A 16397-nucleotide genomic window follows, 5' to 3' on the forward strand; every position below is an offset into this window, starting at 1 on the left:
TCTGAGTTTGGGATACTGTTGCTGCAATTTTTATGTACATTTTTAAAAACAATTTATTTTAGAGAGCACGTGAATGGGGGGAGGGACAAAGGGAAAGGGAGAGAAAGAGTCTTCAGACTCCCCGCTAAGTGTGGAACCTGACTTGGGGCTTGTTCTCACAACCCTAACAAGATCATGACCAGAGCTAAAATCAAGAGTTGGCACTTAACCGCCTGAACCACCCAGGTGCCCCAGTTTTTTATGTACATTCAAAATTACTTCACACAAGAAAGAACAATATAAAAGGAAATACTTTCCCAGACCATTCATTAGAATGATAGAAACGGATAGTACCGTTTTCCTGTAAGAAGCAATGAAAAAATTGTGGAGACTCTGTAAGCCTTACCTTGTACCAGTACAGTTACGCCAGTGTTTTATAGAGCTGATAAGCGATCCTACTGCCTCGTTCCAAGTGTGCCTTTTGAAAAACTGTGATCAACTTAATATATAGATTTTTACTAGGGTTTTTCTTGAGATATAATTGGGGCTTACAGAGTAAAAGGCTGGTTGTTACTATATCCAGTGGGGGGATTTGGTGAGTAATTCTTGGGCATCAATTCCAGTATCTCACTTCTTACCATGACAAAAAAGTTTTATTGTTCATGCTTAGAAAACATTCTATTATTAGATCTGTAATTCATGAGCAGTTTTAAGGACATAAAATACATCCTGGTTTTTTTTTGGGGGGGGGTGCAACAAATTTACTAGTACAATTTTAAAATTCAAGCATAAAACTACCAAATATATATTATTGCTATTGTAGTAAAAGAAAGAGATAATAAATATCTCTGTATATGTATTAGTAATAATATCACCAGTGGCCACAGGAGCTGAGAAGAGAGTGCAGGACTGGGGGTAATCCTCGGTAGGTAGGATCACAGAAGATAGAATATCAAATATATTTGTTGTTGGCCTGGAGAAATGAACAATTAGGGTCAGTCGTGTTTCTAAGGGTAGAACTAGAGTGCACAGTCACAGATGAGATAAAGGAGGTAGGATTAGGAAATGGCATGTCACCGTTGCAGCGCAGGGGAATGTAGGATGAAGAAGGACTTAGACATTGCTGTGAAAGCAGTACAGCCCACTTAGGTCTTGTGTGAGTAAACCGGTAACTAACGTCCTGGGATCTCTTTGTGAGGGGCATCTCTGGTAGCAAAATGCACCAGAAAAGCAAAAGAAATACTAGTAGAAATCAGATGAAATTAAAAGGATAAAAATGGAGGAGATATGAATGGAAGAACAAGCAAAAGTAGGCCTGTTGAAAAATGGATCCAGAATAATCGTTATTGTGGGGGGAGGACATAGTATCAGTATATTGAACATCCACCAACAGCCAGCATTTGCAGAGGGCTTATTACGTGCCTGGTACTGGTCTCAGTGCTTGACTTTGTTCCTCATAACCACTCCATGAGCACAGATTTAACACATGAGGACACAGAGACATGAACAGGCAGCTTGTAAACCCGAGGTTCAAATACAGGCATACTGACTGTTGACAAAAAACCATGAGAAACTGTGGACTCTGAGAAACAAACTGAGGGTTTTGGAGGGTTTGGGGGTGGGAGGTTGGGTCAGCTGGTGGTGGGTATTACGGAGGGCACGTATTGCACGGAGCACTGGGTGTGGTGCATAAACAATGAATTCTGGAACACTGAAAAGAAATTTAAAAAAATGTAAAAAACCACAAATCTACAGAGAGAATGCAAAATTCTGCCATAATTTCGTAGACTGAGTAGAAGAAAAGGCAGTTTCACTTGCTCCTTCCGTTAAGCTCATCTACCTACAATTATTCACTAAGCTGTGATGTAATTTACAGTATTAACTGCAGAGAATGACCTTATCACACCAATCCAAAAGAAACTACTACTATAATTAAAATGTGGGCAAAATAATGTAGGATTTTTTTTAAAAAACCATACAACTGAAATTACAGTTGTTACTGATCAATTAATGAGGCGATAATTAAAGAGAAACTGGTCACCCTGGCTGATTGTAGACCAGTACCTAAAATTTGTCTTTGTAACTCACATCCTTTGAGATATATTTAATTACATTTATAACACATGCATATTTAATACAATCTTTTGTGACAGATTAACAGATCTTCACCATCACTGTGTCTAATCCCTTTTGATGTTTTTGTCATTATTACGTTATCTATTTGGGAGAGAAATAAAAGACTGTTTCCAGGGCGATAGTGGTAAAGAAGAAACTTAGGAAAATGGTTGTCTCCTTTTGTTTTCAGAAAACAAGCATCTCATTTCTCTCTGGAAGGGCAGTAGAGGTATCATGACTATATTTTGGAATAAGAAAATATTTTAGTAAATAGGGGAGCAGGATAAAGAAAACCTACCCTTTCTGTGTCATTTTAAGATCTGTATTAAGGTTGTCCTGTGGTTTATATTAGAATGTTAGGAATCATTATTAAAGTTGAATAAGAATGTTTGAGTTATTTTTGTCATGTTTTACCTGAGAAATTAACGTCAAAGCCAGTAACTTAGCAAAGTTATTGGATGTAAATTTTAGGAAAGTTATGTGCTTCTTATTGTCAACATTTTAACTTCAGAATTTTTTTTTAAAAAGTTTATTTGTGGGGTGCCTGGGTGGCTCAGTGGGTTAAAGCCTTTGCCTTCGGCTCAGGTTATGATCCCAGGGTCCTGGGATCGAGCCCCGCATCGGGCTCTCTGCTCCAGGGGGAGCCTGCTTCCCCCTCTCTCTCTGCCTGCCTCTCTGCCTACTTGTGATCTCTATCAAATAAATAAATATAATCTTTAAAAAAAAAAAAGTTTATTTGTGTTTCACCTATCCAGTGGGAGTGTGTGTAGAGGTCAGTGAACTATAATGATGGTGAATGGTGGTAATTTCCCATGTATTTAACTGCATGGTCTACAGATTTCTTTGTTATTAGGGAGTGTTGGATAGACCTCATCAATTTGATACACAATTGAATAATATTTTTGTTAGCAGTAATTAAGAGATAAGAACCAAAAAGAACCAGTAAGCATCTTTATCTCCTGAATAGTCTTTAAGGTACAAATAAGCTACGAGTTTCTGCTACAGACAAGCATTGTACCTTTGTATTTACAGGTGTTACTTTTGCTTTTGACATGTGGATTTCAGTGAAGTACTCAGAATTGCAAGATAATTGCTTCTGTTGCTTCCATAATTTATATGGTTCTTTAATTTCCTTATATGTGTAATGGGAGAGGGTTGGGTTGGAGTATGTTTTTCTAGGATCCTTTCCAGCCTAATAGCCAAATCAGAAAACCGCAGCTCTTTTTCCACGTTCTGTGCGGACTGATAATTTTTAAGGTAGGCTATGAAAGGGCAGACTAGTTATTCCTTTCTGGAAATTAGCTATAGCTTGATCAACAAATCCTTTTTATCCTTCATATTGTTTTCAGAAATACAAGCAAAATATATGATCAAAGTCTTTTTTAAGTAGTGGAATGAGCACCTTGATTTTTATCTTAGATCTAATTCTGCACAATATTAGTCTTAACATTTGATGACAAAAAAGAATTTGTGTATAACCAAAAAGAAGAATTGTATGGTGAATCAGAAACACTTTTTACAGGCTGTATCTTCCCAAATTTTTATTATTTTTGGAAAAGCTTTTTGGCAAATACTTTGTTTTGTAAGTTTTTACATTCCTACCTTTGAAAAAACTCAGCTAGCAAGTGCTTACTGTAATAGAAGTTATAATATTTTAACTGTGTCATGAGGTACCTCTGAGGAAGTGCTTTTTTTGTTTTTTTAATGGTAAAGGATGTAAGTAATCTCTAACAAATGTCAAATTAATTTTGGGTGTGTACTTTCTTTTTCCCTTATGATTACGTAGATAGGAAAATTGAATGTTCCAAACAACTCATGGAAAATATTCCACATCAACATTATTTGTACCATAAATGCAGTTAAACGTTTTTAATGGAATACAGAGTTACCAGTAGACTGTTAAATATGAGAACATGCTTTCTTGGAATAGGAAAGAAACCATGTTTTTGAAGTGGTGTTTTAAACATCATAAACATTCTTATGAATAACTTAAGTTATGCTCTTTAGGTGGGGGAAACTTGGCAGAAAATAGTGTGTATTAAGATGGATTGCATGAATTCTATCTGCTGTAGCCTTGCGCTGCTTAATTTGAACTTAAAATATCCGTACTTTAAATAGAACGTAATCTTTAAATGATTACAGAATGCTGAGACATACGATGGTCTCATACTGAAGATTGCAGCACTACACATCTTTTTTGGAGTTTATACTCTCCAGAAGCAGGCAGGACCTTTATTTGGTCATTCTCACACTGTTGTTTTTTCCCCCTTTACCTCTGATTTTTGTAAATGATCGGGTTTATATTCACCAGAGACCGTTCTGCCTGTAGTGCAGAGAACCAAGTGGCGGTACCGAAAAATACATACAGAGGGCTAGTCTCTTGCGGTGGTCCAGGCGAGAGGCAGTAGCAGGTGCTACGCTGCGGGGTGAGGGTGGGGTGCTTGTGCTAAGGGTAGAGGGAAGAGGGGCCTTTGGAAAGCCTCCCTGGTCATCCACGCTCTTCCGCACAATCTCTCTACTCCTCTCTGCCCTTTCCACTCTGGCCTCTGTGTCTCTTGCTTTGTCATCAACAAACCGCCCTGTGTTCTCAGACATTTTCTCTGAATGTTCTGCTGCTTACTTGCCTTCACAGAAACCTGGTAGTGGTTTTTTTTCCCATAACACATGCACCTCTGAGATGGGAAGTGAGTTGTTTCCCCTAGTACCATTCTAGACCATGTTCCCCTCCCTCTTGTTCTTTGAAGTTCATGCTATATCACTACCTCCCCTCCGTGGCAACCTCCAAGTTCCCTCCCCTGCATTTGAAGGCTGGCAATCAGTTTGTGGTCTCTCTGCCTCAGGACAACCATGAGGGCTTATATTTTCTCTCCATCCATGGATCCTACTCCCATTTTTCCATTCTTTATCCAGCTTAGATATCCTGGCCAATAATTACAGTAATTCACTTATACATATTCTTAACTTCCATCATTCCCAAACTTAGAGGAACTCAGCGTCCCAGTTTCTTTATTCCTGCATCGGGCAAATACCTGAGCATTGCTGGACAAAACCACATACCAAAGGCAGATTCATGTCATTATACGCGCACGAGGTCCCACTGTGGCTGAGCACCCGACACTGGGAGGCAGTTCTGCTGCTTTTCTGATAAGTTCATCCCTCTCCCTTTTCTTCGTGATTGTTTCATGACCTCTGTATTCGAACTTTACACTTTCCTTCCCCAGTTTATACTACTCCTGAGTATCCCACTTCTCCCCACGACCCATGGTTGGGACCCAGTCACCATGATTTTCATTTTTATTTCCTCTGATTTGTTCTCCAAACTGTAGCTAGACTCATCTTTCAAAAAGACACAGCTGACGATGGCAGTCTCCATTTGGAATCCTTTAGAGCTTCTCGTCACTCCTCCTCCAATGTGCCATGCTCGCCTTTGTTTTCTGTGCTCTGTACACTGGTTTCATACAAACTAAGCTCTTTCTTGCCTCTGGGATTTTTATTTTTACACGAGATTCCCTCTGGGATATCCCCTCTGGACATTCCCACCTACCCACCACTACCGACCGGTTTCTCTACTCACTCTTCAGATCTTGTCTTAAATATCACCTCATCCCAAGAGGTCTTCTTTCCTGCTGAGAAGTAAGCAGTAGTCAGAATTAGGAAGAAGGTATACAATTGCTGAAGATTTGTGACCTTTCAGAATACAGTTTTAGCAAATAGATTGTAGGAGGTTGTGGGAGAAGTTACTTGATAGGAAAATAGGCACAGAGCATTTGTTTTAGGGCCTGTTAGAGAAAAGAAGGAGAGAAGCAGTTTGGTGGTTGGAGGGCATAGTGGGTCAGGTGCCCATCTGTGAAAGTATAGGTGTTCGGTACGTGTGCGAGGCAGAGGGGAAACGCCTGGTGTGTGAGATATCAGCAAAGGAAAGAAGGTTCAGTGATGCCAAAAAATCAGAGGACTTATGTCTCATGGCTTCAGTTTTGGTAAAGAAAAGAAGACGTCGTCTGCCAAGAGTGTGGGTCAGAATTAATACGATAACTAATTTAACTTTGGTGCACTTGAGTCCTGGGTCTGTGTAAACTACAGGCACGAAATCTTTATGTCTGGGTTAGTGTTTCTAAACAGAGATGTTGTATCTTTGGTTTGTTCAATAGAGTTTTATAGTAATTTAAAATATTCTAGTGTATTCATAGTGCTTAGAACATTTCCACAATATTGTCTGCCTTGAAAGGTATAAAATTTTATTTCTGTCATTTGTCATTTTACTCTTGGTCTATTTTTATTTTTAATCCCCACACTGAATTTGACTTAAATTGTTAGCTCTTATTGCTTGTCGAAGGAAAGATCTTAAAAATCTCCTTCCCCAAACAGGGGTTTGAGCAAAACAAAGTCCCTTTCTAATATTGGAACTTGCCATGTCAGAAATTAACTAAGTGTATCCTAAATAAAAGGCCTTCACAACCATAAAACCATAGAATTTTAGCCTAGAAGCGATCTTCAGTGTTGCTCATTCCAGTCCCTCATTTCTCGATAAGCAAGAGTAGATGCAGAGGGATTGTCCAAAATACATGATCAAATTGGGTGTTGGAGATGAATTTGATAAATCTGTGACCAGAGAAATTGAAATGAGTATTGGTGTGTTAACCAAAATGAAGAAGGGAAGCTGTTATGTATTGTGTGCCTGTTAGTGAAAGGTATAAAGTAAATACTGACTTCATGCTGCCATGAGAGAGAAGAATAGGCCCTTACACTTCTCCTCGCTTCTATAGTTTTGAATACATACCATATAGATACAGAACAAAATTTTAAAAGTATGAATAGATTTGCAGTAAAAGGCAAGCCTGCCTTCTATCCCTGTCCTGCAGTCCCTCTGTTCCTCATATATTTATCTAGAGGTACTCTATACATTTAAAAAACACAGGGTTTTTTTTTTTTTTTCCCCTTAACAAATGATAGCATACTCTGTATGCTTTTTCTGTAATTTCTTGGGTATGGTTTCATATCAGTATATAGAGAGATGCCTCCTTTTTAAAAAAGGGGTGCTGAGTTCTCTTATATGCTACAAGATATGTTGATATATTTTAAGGACATGTCGGCTGGGTATAAAATTGGGGGGCAATGTTTTCCTTTTTAGTACTTAGACCATATTGCCCTGTAGTCTTATGTATCAGTTTTGCCCTTGAGCTATTAGGCTGACCTGAGGTTTTTTCCTTGCTTGTGCCTGCTTTCTTATTTTTCCCTAAATATCCACATAAAACTGTCTTTCTTCCTAAGATTCCATAAAGAACATCATTCCACAAATTCAAGGTTTTATTTTCAAAAGTTTTATCCCATCATATCTTTGAACTTTCATTTATTCTTTTTTCTTTATAAGCCTTTTTGAAAAAGTCATTTGTATATTCTTTGGGTCCATCTCTCCCTCCTCCATATCTGTTGTCTTCTCTATAAATTTTTATATTGCTAGTCTTGTCTGTTTTGTTTTATATGGTATCTCCATGTCCTTGTCTTTCTTTGTAGTCTCATTGATTCTATTTTTGGTTGCTTCTTAAGGTGGCTTTTATCTTTATAATGTTATTTTTCTCTTTATTTTTTTTCTGAGTTCTACCAGCTTGATTTTCATTTCCTTCTGTTGTTGTATGATCTCTTCTTTGAACCTTTGTTTTTCTTCTTTGAGCTCATTTTTTAAAAGAGGAGTCATGTTTCCTATGGTTATCTTTGAGAGTTTGCAGAATTATTTATCTGAACTCTTCCTGTGTTTCTCCGAGTAGTTCTTCTTATGTTATAATACTCTTAATTTACCTTTTTCTCTTGATAAAAATATGTCTTACAAATTGTATGTGAAGATCCAGCATTGGTTACTTTCTGATCGTTATGTGCAGGAGGGTTGTTGGCTGTGTATAAGCATGGTCAGTCTGTAGCTTTTCCTTGTTAGGCCTGTTAGTCTAATACCCTTTCATCAAATCTGTTATTTCCATTGTCCTAGATTTCACTTTCCATTAGGTTCTGGCATGGAAAAGATAGGGTAGTGCTTTATGTCAGGTTCTCAGTGATGTAATAGTGAAATGCCACTTCCACTCCACACCTGCTGCTTCATACCCCCCCCCCCACCCCCCGGCTGAAGAATTAGGTGTAGATAATACACATGGCTTAGTAACAAGAATTCTTCAGGTCAGTCTGCTCCGATCTTTCCTAAGGTATTAAAATGTTCAAATTCCCTGCCTCTCCTAATAGCCTATACTTACATCTAGATTTCACTCATCTTGTGAAAGCATCAGTAGTATCATTGCATCTTCTGTCCTGAATTATGTTTCTTGGTGAAAGCTGTTTATGGCTTGAGGCCTGAGAAGACACATGATGGTTTACAGCATGTTCTTTTGTCGCATTTAAAATTTGCAGATATGCTTCAGAGATAATGATTTGGAGCTCTGATAACTTCCTTGCTTCAGTTATATAGTGACGTCATGAAATTATGCTCATTACTTCCCAGGTGTGCAAGGAGATATGTCTGTCTGTCATGTAATCTTCCTCAGAAGCCTTCTGCCTTTAGTAAGGGGTGAGGGGAAGGAAACACTTTAGTTTTTTGGTTTTTGTTTTTTAAGAATTTTTAAAAAATATTTAATTAATTTATTTATTTGACAGAGAGAGCAAGAGAGCACAAGCAAGGGGAGCTGTAGAGGGAGAAGCAGATGTCCTGCAGGGCAGGGAGCCCAACGTGGGGCTCGATCCCAGGATCATGACCTGAACCAAAGGCCGATGCTTAACTATCTGAGCCACCCAGGCACCCCAACACTTTGGTTTCAGCAGTGTCTTTCAGATACCATGGCGTTTCGGGTTTCTTTCCCTTACTCCAGCTACCCCCGGGGTGTGGAGTTTGGGTGCAGGTAAAAGGGGCCTTTAGGTATATGGTTGGACTTACCTCATAACTGTAGAGGTGGTGAGGAGAACTCAGACCCTCAGTGTCTTTACAAGGCTGTAAGGACCTGGACCCATGACTGTCAGGTGCTCTTTCATCCTCTTTGTCATGGAAGAGGCCTTTGCCACCCATAGTCCTGCTTTCTATTTGCCTATAGACATAGAGTCCCCTGTACTATGTTGTCTTTATCCTGACCCAGACTTTGTCATTTCACTAAGCTAGGTAAAAACTTCTGGACTCCTAACATGATGTGTTTGGGTCATCTATCCAGCTTCCTCCTCCATCCGTGCTACACTTTTGATCACACACCATGCCAGAAATGCCGTGACACCAAGCCTACAGTCTCTCCTGGATTATGTTCCAGAAGTAGACCTTCAGCTTAGATATTTTTAGGGTACCTGATATCTTTCGGGATGTTTTCACATATCTCACATCTCTCTCTCCATTTCTACTCCCCTACATGTTCCCAGGGGTCCACGTGAAAGGAAATGGGGATGTCTCTGATCCCTGGTCTCTGATACTTTCATCTTCCCTCTGTGTCTTTCCTTCATGTAATCGATAGGACTTGAAAAGGACCCCCCCCCCCCGCCATGTTTCTGTCCAGAAGGAAAGTTCCTTCTGTCTTTCTTCCCAAATTAACATTCACATCCACTCATCCAATAGCAGAGGATGCGGGGAGAGAAATTAATTTATCAGTAAGGGAAGATAAAGTTAGTTTAAAAATACCATTTTCAGTTTGGGAAGAGGCAGACTTTCCTCCCTCTGTTTTTGTTTTTAAAATCATTTTATTTTATTAAAGATTTATGTATTTGAAAGAGAGCAAGCAGAAAGGAGGGGCTGAGGCAGAGGGAGAGGGAGAGATAGAGTCTTAAGCAGATTCACTGCTGAGTGCAGAGCCCGCTGTGGGGCTTGATCTCAAGCCCCCGAGATCATGACCTAAGCCAAAATCAAGTCAGATGCTTAACTGACTGAACCACCCTGTTTTTGTTTTTAAAAGTCAGATTTATTGAGGTATAAATTAATAAAACATTTACTCTTTAATTTATGGTTTGATTGAGTTTTAACAAATCTGTATAGTCCTATAATCACCATCAGAAATAAGATTTAGAACATATCCATCACCCCATGGAGTTCCCTCATGCCCTTTCCTAGTCAAGCATATCCTCATACCCGAAGTCGCTAGGAAATGCCAACCTGATTTCTGCCTTTTCCAGAATGTTCTGTAGGTGGAATCATACTCATGTTCTATATGTCCTTTTGTGTGTCTGCCGTCTTTCACTTAGCATAATGCTTTTGAGATGCTTATTGCTCATTTTTGTTGTGTGGATATACCATATTTGTCCATTATAATTGGTTCATTGGACTTTTGGGTTTTTTCCAGTTTGAGGTGAATGTAAACTTTCTGTGTGTATATATTCTGCTGTTGTAAACGAGCTTCCGTGAACATTCGTGAGCACTCTGCATTTGTACATATGTCTTCTCTTCTCTGCTATTTGGCATTCCTACCCACGATGTCTGAAGGTTTCAGTTGCTCCATGTGTTTGCCAGCTCTTAGTATTATCACTCCTTTTCATTTTAGCCATTCTAGTGGGGGGTAGTGCTATTTCATTATAATTTTGTTTTTTCCTAATGACCAATCAGTGATGTGCTTGTCACCCATCTCTCTTCCTTGACGAAATGTCTGGTTAAATCTTTCGCCCATTTTTAAAGAAATTCAGTTGGTTTTCTTATTGACTTATAAAGGAAAATTGTTTATAGATTTTAGATTCAAGGCCTTTACCAGATACGTGTTTTGCAAATATTTTCTCCTACCCTGTGGTTCAACTTCCCATCTCTTAACAATGTCTTTCTAAGTTGTAACTTTGAGGAAGTCTAATTCATCAATTTTTTTCTTGTAGGATTTGTATTTCATATGTCCTAAGAAATCTTTGTATCTTCTAATTCATGAACATGATGTCAATATATATCTATCTGTTTTTTAGGTCTGTAATTTCTCATGAAATAGTGCTTCTGATTTTTTAAAAAAATGAAATCCCTCCTTATCTATTTTCATCTGTCACTTGTTTTTTAACAGCTTTATTGAGACATAATTCACACACCCATACTATTTATTCATTTAAATTGTACAATTCAGTGGCATGTAGTAAGTTCCTGGAGCCGAGCAACCATCACCACAGTCACTTTTAGAACATTTTCATCGTGCCAGGTAGAAAGCCTGCACGCCATAGCTGTCACCCTTCAATCCTTCCATCCATCCCCACAGCCCCCGCCCAAGGCAACCACTTACCTGTTTTCTCTCGGTATGGATTTTTCTCTTCTGAGCATTTCATTATAAACAGAACTACATAATGTGTGGTCTCCTGTGATTGGCTTTTTAGTCAGCATTTTTTCAAGCTTCAGCCACATAAGTAGCATGTACCAGCATTTCATTCTTTTTTATTACCAACTGATAGTCTGTTACATGGGTGTGTCGCATTTTATTTCCACGTTCATAAAAATTCTTTTCTTAGGCTGTAGTAAATTGGTTTCTCTTCTACAGGATTTGAGTGAATTCATTTGTTTTTCCTCAATTCCCCCTGATAAGCCCTAAAGATGACAATTACAGTTTCATTCTGTCACCCTTGTTGATTTAAAATTAATATCAAATATTTTAAGTGCTTATCAGTAAAAATCTTTCCATACAGCCTTTAAATTTCTTTTTTTAAAAAATAAAACTTTTATATTTCTAACCTTTTAAACTTAGAAGCTATGTCAAAGCAAATATTTTTCTCAGTTTTAAAAGGTATTTTTAGCACTTAATATTTGTAAAACTCTTATCTATTGGGAGCTTCTTTTGGAAATCTTTCATTACATAAGGAGATACTTAATTTGTTAAATAGATAATTTTAAAATGTATATTTTGATGCTTCTCAGATCTTTATCATCTAGTGTTTTAATAGTAAATAATTTATGAGATAGTATGATTATCCGACCTTATTTTAAAACTCATTTAAGGATGGTGGAACCATTAGGGACAGGAGAAGGGAGAAAATATTTAGGACCTACGGGACAGGAATATCGGTAGACCTTTTATATGCTAATTTCTTTAATCTTACAGCACCCTTCGGATAGCTATTTTTACTCTATTTTAGTTTGGTAACTAAGGTTCAGAGAGGGTAAATGCTCCAGTTTAGTAAGCAGCTCTGAGTAAAACAGCAATGTTAGGTGAGACCCAAGCCATTCCTTCTTCCTCCTTACTGAGCTGTGCCCTGTGGACACAGAGGCCACTGAACCCGGAAGCACAAGCGAGTGCATCACGTCTATCCCACTGGTATTTCGTGACGTGGCCAGCAGCACATCTTAGCTTCTAGACTGTATGACCGCACCATTGCCGGACATCTATGTATGTGAAGTCCATTAGATGTCGATGGGCACACTTGTTCTTCTAAACGGTAACATCTGTGTGCCTCTTAGTAAGTATTAAGAGAGAGTAAAGGAATCGTTAGGGATCATGCATCTTGACTTTGCTGCTGCTTTATTTTGAACCTTGGGCAAACTCACATATCCCTTTGTTAGGTTTTTATCATAGAGTTAAAATGATACTGATATTTTCTCTCAGTTCTCATATGTAAGAGTTGGGGAATCAGTGAGTGAAAAGGAAGGAGTAACTAACAATACTTTTTATTTTAATGTAGCTTTGCTTTTTTTTTTCTTTCAGTTACTTTTATATTATTTATTTGGAAATTAGAATTTTTCTCTTAGCAGTATCTGTTTTAAAAGATTATGGGATTTTTTTTTTTTTTTGGCATTGTCATAAATTGATGGAATTAGTCATTCGTGAGCGACAAAAATGTGACAGAACTTTTGCAAAGTTCAAATGGACTTTTAATATTCAACACCAAAGAATTTTGCCTAATTAAAGCTTCTGTTTAATGAAGATAACAATGTATAGTCCTTCATTAAAATGAACACAGAAAAAGTTCTTTCTTGGTCCTTGGAGAGGATATTATATGCAAGCCCTGATGTGTGGGTTGCAAAATGTCACTGGAATTTATATGCATTACTTGTCTAATTGCAGTAAATGTAGCATGTCCAGATAGGTTTAGAGTTAGAAGGCTGTTTGTTACTTACTGGAAAGCGCTTGAAACCTCAGTACCCAGAGGCAGCTGTGCCCAGGTCCTTCCCCGCTCCCCAGAGATGGCTAAGGAGACTCCTGTTGGCCCCTGTCTTTCATGGCCGGAGCAGTAAACATGACAGGTTGCTTGGGAGCCATCTGTTTAGAATGGCTGCTGCTTTGTATGCTGCAGTGAACTTGAGATCAGTTTTCTGTCTTTCTTCCTGGTAACAGTCTTATTTGGTGTCACAACAGGTGGAAGTTGATGGGTCGAAACTAAATGTGACCGGCACGTGGAACCTGGCTTCACCCTTATTGTCTGTCAACGTCGATGGCACTCAGAGGACGGTACAGGTAAACGTACTGACGGTTTACTTCGAGGGGTCCTGCAAGTCCAGAATCCTTACCAGCAGCTGCCTTTAGGTTAATTCTGACAGTTACAGTAGGGGAAGCTGCATATTATGCATCTCCTACATTTATGATGGAAAACATTTTTTCTTTCTTTGGAGAATCTTGAGGCAAGTCTTCAGAGGAATCAATATTTTCTTTTTCCCGGCATCCGGGAAGGCTAGTGAATTAATACTTACTATATACTTTGTCGTTAATGAAGCACCCTGTGCACTTTTCCAAAAATATTAGAAGATAGCCGTTTTTGTTGCCATTGTGGGTTTTTAGTTATAAAATATGATTTGTTACCTTCCTTTTCATGTGATTGAGATCGTATAGAGCTGGATCAGGAGAAATGTGAGCTGTGTATTGATTTGCCAGAACACATTGATGCCTTTTAAAAATCGAGTAATCTCAATTTATTAACCTTTATTTTCCCTCCAAAGTAAGATTTCTTGCATCGAGGAATGACTTGAAATCCAGAATTGATTGATTGTTCTTTGTCATCAGTGACCTCCATTTTAAAGGAGCTATGAAAAGAGATTCTGCCAAAGTTTCTTCATCTGACCTCATAGTTGAATTTTAGAGTACCAGGGAAAACAAAACAAAACAAAACAAAGAACACTGTGTAACATGTGGTGATCACATGCAAATAAAAATCACACCCCCCCCATAGGATTAAATAATGCTCATTCTTTCTGTTGTTTTTTTTTTTTAACAAAAATATTTTTATGTTGTCCTAACTTGATTTTGCACAGGAAACTGATTTTTAGAACCTAGAAACATCAAGAGACTCACAGATAAAGACTTCTGTATGTCAGATTCTTATGTATACCTCTATTAGAGAGGGAGGTATTCCAGAAACCTCCAATAAATATTTGATGACTAAACTAATTTCTAAGCCAGGCTTAATTGGCATATTATCTTTACGGGTCTAAGAAATATGGAATTCTCAGTAACGAGCTATATATTTTGACTTCGGTTTTGTAACTTGGCCCAGTATATTTTTTATCTCTCATATTTTCTTTCATATTCTAATGATGAGGTTGAACACTTTGAGACCCTTGGAAAAAATATCATTGCATAATTTCACATTATGTAGATGCATTTATTTTGTCTTCAAAACACCTGGGTTTGTCATACTTGTTTACGTTCAGTTGAATGTGCTCTGCACTGAACATGCTGTGGCCAGACATGCGTGTTCCGGTCAGGCGACACAGTATGATGATCTAGCAGTGAGCAGAGAGCTAGGAAGTCCTGCCGTCCAAATTGGTGTATCATGATATTTTCAGTTTCCTTCTCAGTGACTGCAGGTAGGTAACTTGATGGCACTTCTATACGGAGAGTTAGTTCTAGCTATGTTAATACTGGATTTGTACTTAGAATAATTCCCAGAAATATTTTCCCTGTCATTGGGAGAGTGTTCAATAAATCTCTTCTCATTCTTTCTAAGTTCTTTGCTTTTAAAAAAGGCATTAATCTGAACTCAGTGACCCCCTCAAGGCAGGACCACCCCCCTTCCCAACTCTTTGGAAAGGTCATTGCTTCCAGTTAAGTACTATTTCATTGGAAGGAAATAAACTCAGAAAGGTATAAATGCTATACTGGATAAAAACCAAACAAACTCATTTACCTTAAAAAAAAAAAAAGGCGAGGAAACTTTCTGAGGAAAGTTCTTCCTTCCTAATGTTCACTTGCTATGAACATTAGCATTTATTCACTTGTTAGGAACATTAGTTGACTTTTTTAATCTCCAAAACATAATGTGGTCCCCATGAAATTAATAACATAATGAGAATAAATACTACACGGTACTTACTACGTATCGGGAGCGGTTCTGAGCACAGTGCAATTATATTCATTTCATCTTCACAGCAACTGTATGAAGTAGGTACTATTATTGGCACTTTCGTAAATGAGGCCCTTGAGGCTCAGAGAAGGTAAGTGACTTGCTCAAGGTCACATGGCTGGTAGCGGGTAGAGCTGGGATTTAGTTCCGAGCAGACATGCTGTGGGACTGAAGCCGTTAAGCGTCCCGCTCTGCCGAGGCAGTCTAAGCAGCTGTTCTGTGATTACCTTCCTAGGAGGAGGCTGAGCAGAAATTCGAACCTTGGCAGGGTGACCCCAGAGTATGTGCTTCTAACCACTGTGCTATATAGTACTTCTTGGTTTTCTCCGTTAGAGTTCTTCAAATAATAATTTACCTTTCATTCATGGTTTAAACCATTGATGCTCAAACTTTGGTGTGCTTCAGAATTACCCAGAAGGCTTGATAAAGTTCAGATGGCTGGACCCACCCTGGAGTTCGCTCCAGTTCAGTTGGTCTGGGCTTGGTGTGCATTTCTAGTAAGTTCCCAGGTAATGCTCCTGCTGCTGGGCCAGGGCAAGCCGTCTGAGAACCACCGCTTCCAGCCTTTGCAGTCAGAGAACAAGCTGGGTGTCCTGAGCAAAAAAGTGAAGTAGGTAGGAGCCAAGTCATTTGAAGCCTTGCTGATGACACAGTGTGGCCTCCGCTTTATCCTTGGCCGGTGGATCTGTGGACGAGTGTTCCCGAAGGAAATGACGGTCTGGAGAGTGTCGGAGTTTAGAAAGAGCTCGGTTCGAGTTGCATTGTGGAGGGAGGATGGAAGGAAAGTGAGATTGAACGTGGGGAGAGAAGTTAGGGCCTGTTCCAGAAACAGGAGGGGAATCATCTTCTCTCCGAATGTCTTCCGTCCAGACAAGAACATTTGTGGTGAAGGGATTTGAAAAGACAGGAGAATGAATGGTGGCTTCACAGTGTTCTTTGTAGCTGTCTCTTCCGCTTGCCGTGAGCCCAGGCAGATCTTCAGGGTTTGTGCCCTGCTCCCTTTTCTCGACGCTGACTTCCTGGGCTGAGTTGCCCAAGCCTTTCAGCTCAGTACCTGCAAACAAATA

The 16397-nt window shown here is 38.9% G+C and overlaps 1 protein-coding gene across 7 annotated transcripts in view; it reads left to right on the forward strand.

Moving 5' to 3' along the window:
- LOC111146952 (propionyl-CoA carboxylase alpha subunit) overlaps positions 1–16397 on the forward strand; it is a 397121-nt gene that overhangs the window by 287516 nt on the left and 93208 nt on the right. For all 7 annotated transcript variants that reach the window (XM_022502699.1, XM_022502702.1, XM_022502704.1 and 4 more), the window contains one exon: positions 13350–13448. In XM_022502699.1, the coding sequence (XP_022358407.1) occupies positions 13350–13448 (99 nt within the window). The remainder of the gene's footprint in view (positions 1–13349; positions 13449–16397) is intronic.

Source organism: Enhydra lutris, unplaced genomic scaffold (assembly GCF_002288905.1).
Source record: "Enhydra lutris kenyoni isolate GAN:26980312 unplaced genomic scaffold, ASM228890v2 scaffoldscaffold15, whole genome shotgun sequence".
NCBI lineage: Eukaryota > Metazoa > Chordata > Mammalia > Carnivora > Mustelidae > Enhydra > Enhydra lutris.